General features: G+C 45.4%; 1 protein-coding gene across 1 annotated transcript in view; it reads right to left on the bottom strand.

The window, feature by feature from the left end:
* Positions 1-5958, bottom strand: part of LOC109382028 (sodium/bile acid cotransporter) — a 24967-nt gene that overhangs the window by 3982 nt on the left and 15027 nt on the right. The window contains exon 2 of the mRNA XM_019641261.1: positions 3496-3706. Within this exon, the coding sequence (XP_019496806.1) occupies positions 3496-3706 (211 nt within the window). The remainder of the gene's footprint in view (positions 1-3495; positions 3707-5958) is intronic.

Genomic DNA, 5958 nt, shown 5'->3' with positions numbered 1-5958 from the left:
GCAACACAACCAGAACAGGAGGGTGATTGAAAAACCTGGCTCTGCCAGGTAACTTCCCTGGGCCTCAGTTATTCTACCGATAAAATGGGAATAAGGCCTGAGACAACTTCATCTTGAAGGCCTTTCCAACTCTAAGATCTGAGATTCTTTTTGTATCCTCAGAATACGTTAAAGTTATTCCGAGGTAAAAAAGGAGGCATATATTCTTATATCAATTGCATATGGGTTTCTAATTTTTGGTTTTCTCATGTATAAAATGGGGGAGGGCAGAGTTGCATTAAGTCATATCAGGGGTCACTTGACATTTTTACATTCTGTGATTTTTTTTTCTTTATTCCTATACCCCGACAAACTATCTTGAAGAAACGAAATGATGAACACAACATATTTCTGGGTTTTTTTCCCCTGCTAATGTGTGGGAGAGAGAACTTGCCCTTGACTCGTTTATTCTCAGGTGTTGGCTGTGGGGCACTGTGCTAGGTGTTGGGAGTTCAGTGTTAAGACACAGCCTTAGGACCTTGCTTCTTGAGGAACTCGAGGTGAGTGGGGAATAGAAATGAGCAGGTATTTATAATGCAGTATGATAAATGCTACAACAAGCCAGTGTTGGGTGCTATGGGAGTAAATAGGACCAGCACCCTAATGCTACTCAGCCTTGTAGGTTAAGGAAAGCTTCCTGGAGGAGGTGCTGTTTGTGTTGAGATGTGAGCGGTGAATAGGCCTGAGCCCAGTGAGTGAGGTGGAACTTGGAGAGGGGAGAGTGTTCCAGATGGAGGGAATGGCATATGCAAAGAAAAGAGCTGAGACTGGAGAGGTCAGTTGAGACTGAAGGCCTGAGGAGCCACATTAAGGATTTTATATCCTGGGGGAGAGCGAAGAGCCAACGAGGGGCTTTAAGCAGTGGAGTGACATGACAGCAGTTTGTACTTTCCACCCTCAGATTAAAACTGGGCCAGGGAGCCAGTCTAGAAGGCTATTTCAGTTTAGTGAGACAGGATAGTGGCTGGAATGAAGACAGTAGATGCAGGATGGGAAGGAATGGATGGATTCAAGCAGAAGCAGGTAGAATTGACAATCACTGATTAGTGAGAGGGGGCGTTGAGAATCACTTCCAGTTTCTGGCTCAGGCAGTTGGGCACATTGAATGCCATTCGTTGAGAGAATCCCAGAGGAGAGAAGAGGAGCAGGTTTGGGGAGGAGATGATTTTCATTTAAGGCAGTGAGTTAAATGCCCGAGGCACATTCATGTAGAAAGATTTGTCAGTTAATAAATGGACTCTAGAGTTGAGGGCTGAGAATGCTGCTCTGCGAGTCATCTCAGCTTGTAGATGTTTGTTGAGATGGACTAGATCCCAGGACTAGATCCTGGCCTTAGGAAAGCCGGGCAAAAACAGCGGAAAGCGGGCCGGCCGAGTGGCTCAGTTGGTTAAGAGCGTGAGCTCTGAGCAGCAGGGCCACCAGTTCGACTCCCACATGGGCCAGTGATGCTGCACCCAAGCTGAGCTGCCGCTGAGCTGCCTACAGGTGGCAGGATGGCTCAGCTGGTGGGAGCACGTGCTCCTAACAACAAGGCTGCCTGTTCGATGGTGGGCTATGCCCACCCACAACTAAGAATGAACACAGCATCTTGAGCTTAGAGGCCACAAGCTGCTGATGGGCAGCCAGATGGCGACTGGCGCCCTTTACAACTAAGATTGAAGAACAACAACTCGGCTGGTCCCCCTCCCCCAATTCCCCAATTAAAAAAAAAAAAAAGCAGAAAGTTTGAGCTGAATGCAGAGAAGCAACTTTTACCAAAGAAACTCACAAGGGAGTCTGAAAAGCAGTGCCAGAGAGGTTGTAGGAAAGCGGGAGTGCTCGAGTCACTGAGGTTGAGGAAGAAGGCTTCTGAGGAGGCCATACATTCTGGTATGGCAAGTCAGCCACCCCAAAAGCTGCCAAAAGGTCAAGGAGGAATTGAGAGATGTGCATTACATTTGGTGAAGAAAGTGAAACAAGTGGTCATCAAGATGCCGAGTGGATGGGAGACCAAGGAGGACAGAAGAGCAGGGTGCGTTGTCGAGGGGCCTGGTCACTTGTGAGAGCAGCCTCCGTGGTGGTGTGTGGAAGTGGAAGGTGTGTGAGAGGGGGTGGTTGAGGGAGCGGTGTCTCCCAAAGCGTCGCTAGGAAGTGGGGAGGAAAGAGAGGTGTTGGCTGGAATGGGAGGTGAGGGATTGCTTTGTTTTTAAAGATAGGAGAGCTGTGAACCTGTATCTTACTGATTGTGAAGAATTAATACAGAGATGTTCTAGAAATGAGAACAAGATGGGGAATGCTGCAGGGGTAGGGGACATGATCAATAAAAGATCTCTGAGAAGCAAGGGTGGAGAGGATGGAAGATGCCATCCAGAGCAGAGTGGGGCGATCAGCCATGGACAGGAGGGAGCATGAGTCCATGTCTTCCAGCAGGTGGGAAGGGGAGCTGTGGCCATGCTTTTAGCACTGTACCAGGACAAAGGCAAAAACTACTCTTGACAACAGTAGTGTGAAAATAAAACCCTGAAAACCCAACTTGCAGCTTCTTTGTCTTAGGGGCCAAGCTGCTGCCAAGACTTTGTTTGCAAGTAGCATGCTCTGTAGACTGGCCCAAAGGCATAGAACCAGGGGCAGGACAGAAACAGGGCCTCAGAATGTCAGGAGGCAGAGTCCTTCCTGAGCAGTGAAGTACAATGAGCCAGAGTGGAGACTGACAGGGAAGTAGCGCTAATCAGAAAAGTTGGCAGAGGGACCATGGTTGCACTCCCAAGAGTCCATGATTCTTCCAAGGGCAAGGTGATGGCATGATGCCCTGTCTGTGACCACAGTGCTCCCCTAACGCCTCTGGGGTCCTACTCACTCCACTCTCCTCCCATCCTGCTCCTGAAATGCTGGGAGTGGACACATCATCTCTTCCCCTCTGGCTTCTTGTCCAGTCAGCCCAGTTTGCCCTTGGTCCCCCTCTGAACTCCTCTATTCAGACTTCTCCCCAGGCTTACCCCAATCCTATTCTTTCTTCATGGTCTGGCTCAAGACCGTCCCCTCCAGGAAGCCTTCCTTGATCACCTAGCCCTCACTGGCCTCACCTTCTTGCATCCTGCCAATGTTTGATTGTACAGCGTGTTGGGTCTCATTTCTCGTGTGTTACTTCACTTTCTGCAAATAAACTCTTTGAGGACAGTGAATCCTCAGAGAATGTAGCAGAAAACTTAGCATCTAGTAGGTGCATAATAAAAGTTTAATTTTATTATTAAAATAATGTTTATATCTTATAGTGGTGTTTTACTTTTTTCCTCCTAACTTTTCAAAAGTATTCTCAGGTACATTACAATCCCATTAAGTAGGTACCCTAATAATAGACTTTTTCTTTTTTCAACAAGGGAAAAACCAACCCAGAAAAAGCCCAAATGGCTTGCCTCAAGCCATACACTGGGATGAAAGTGGGCTACTTGCTTTCTGCCCAGACCCCCGGGTTCTTACCTTGATGACGTAGCGTACATATTGTGGTCGTTTGGCATTGAGGAAGATCCCTATGGTGCAAGGAATGAGAATCAGGACCAGTGACAGCACAATGCCTCCATAGGGTACCTTGTCCTTCAGGTCCCCATCATAGATCCCTCTGGAGTAAACATACAGGAGGAGGGGCATCATGCCCAGGGCAAAGAAAGTGGAGCAGGTGGTCATCACAATGCTGGGTGGGAGACACAGGGAGAGTGCAGAGAGAAAGCCCATTAATATAGAAGACGATTTTACTGAGTGCCGGCTATGTGCCTGGCACTGTGCTAGCACCTCACGTACATTGCTTCATTTCCTTTCCCAGTAGCCTCAGGAGGTAAGCATACTGTCTCCCTTTTGCTGATGTGGAAGCTGGGGACTAGGCGAGTTGTGACTTGCCCAGGATTGTGCAGGTAGTACTCATGGCTGAAGCAGGACTTGTACCCAGGTCTGTCTAGCTGCTTCAATCCCTGTGTGCTTCATTGTGAAAGGAGCCAGTCTGATCTCCTTTGTAAAAGAACTCTTTTTGCTCTGAGCACTTGCCATATGCATAGCCCATTTGGAAGAAAGCTAACTATGTGATCCCACCACTCTGACTCTATCCCATTGGATCACAGAATAGCACCTGACTTTAGAGTGTCTGCCTTAGAGCCTAGGAGACGGCTGGACATGGTGGCTCTGTCCAATTGAGATAACAAGGATTAGCTACGTGAACAGCACTTTCTTGGGGAGCTTGAATGTGAGACATAGTGACAGAATGCTTGGTCTTTGAGAGTGGGCAGCATGGGAGGTATGGTCAGACAGAAGCCAAAAGCATGTAAGGAAAAAGGAGTAAACAGAGGCCGTGATCAAAAAGATTATAAAAGGGCCAGCCGAGTGGTGCGATGGTTAAGAGCTGGCTTGGGACGCCAGAGGGCCCCGGTTCGGATCCCACATATGAGGGCCAGTGACACTGCCCTCNTGGGTTGGGCTGGATATCTTTGTAGATATGGACCACCAAGGGGTTGTTGAAAACTAATTGTATTAAATGTCTTTTGATAAGCCTTCTGCTCACATTTTTGTGAATGTCTGAAGTATATAGTTTGTGTATATTGACAGAGCTCTTTTATAACTAAAGCAAATTAATTTTTTTGTACTAGAAAAAAATTTGAACATTTTAGTTTCTGGTTATTCAAATATGTTAATTCAGAATTAGTTTAATGCCTCAGTTAAACTAATTAATAGCTTTGGACACTTAAAAGAGCTCTAAATTTGCTTGTATATAAAGGCTTAATTTGAGTTTTCCTTGTTAGGGTCAAGGGTGTCCTCCTATCCCAACCCTTTAACAGCTGCCTGGTAAAGGCGGTAAAGCAGCTGTTTGTTATTGATAATAAAAGATTATAAAACTCCTTTTTTGTCTTGTTTGTCTGAGGAAGTGTGCTGTTTACTACTACCTTCCCTCCTACATTCAACATGTTCTAGATTCCTTGTAGAGAATCCTGAAGTAGTTTGGTTGGGTATTTTTTTTTTTTTTTAATTCTACTTTTGACATTCCAGGCTAGTCAAAAGATGGGCAGAGAAGGCAATGAACTGTTTAAAATGATGTAACAGTTGTTTGAGTTTCCCTTATATGTGACCCTCCCATGCTCTTTCCCTTTATCCCTGACTTATTCTATCGACATCAGGTTACTTTCAACGCCAGGTTATACCTGAACTTTTATAACAGTTAATGTTTCATTCCTATCTTAAAGGTTGTAATACAATTTTGATTGTCAAGAGATCATCACAAAGTGTTTTGTTTTCGGTTTTTTAATCAATGCACATGAATGCCTTAAAGGACTCGCACATGGCTTTTTCTTTTAGTCCTGAGGTGGATGCGACAGTATGTTAAGGTGAAAACTGCTTAAAGTTCTATGTCCATCTTTAAGTGTTAGAGCCCTCTCTACCTGCAGGTAATGAGCTTTATGATTTCTTACAGGAATCTTGGAGACGGATTAGCCTTTTAGTCCTCTATTTGAATGCTAGGCTAGGTGAATATTTGGCAACTGAATAACATTCACTGAGTCTTCAAAACTACCTGCTATATACTGAGGGTGCCAAAAAATGTATACACTTAAGAAAGGAAAAACTAGATTAAAATTGTAATATATACTGATAATAAAAGATGAATACAAGTCATATGTATACATTTTTTTTGGCACCCACGGTATGTAATACCATTTTACCAGAGGAAATTCAGAGCCAAAGTGAGCAAATAAGTGGTGGACTGGTATTAGAGCCCAGAAAGCCTAGTTTCAGAATCCCAAAACCCCACACTTCAGTTAAAGACTTTCTATCTGCCTTAGCCATACAGGGATTTTGAGGACAGCACTAGAAAGATTACGTTTGGTTTCCCCAAAGTGTGAGGATCAGCTATGGCGGCGGTTCTCAACCTGTGGGTCGTTCGACCCCCAAGGGGTCGCGACCCTT

Source organism: Hipposideros armiger, unplaced genomic scaffold, assembly GCF_001890085.2.
Source record: "Hipposideros armiger isolate ML-2016 unplaced genomic scaffold, ASM189008v1 scaffold_59, whole genome shotgun sequence".
Classification (NCBI taxonomy): Eukaryota; Metazoa; Chordata; class Mammalia; order Chiroptera; family Hipposideridae; genus Hipposideros; species Hipposideros armiger.
Note: the sequence above shows the minus strand (reverse complement) of the source record. Positions and strands in the feature narration are given on the sequence as shown.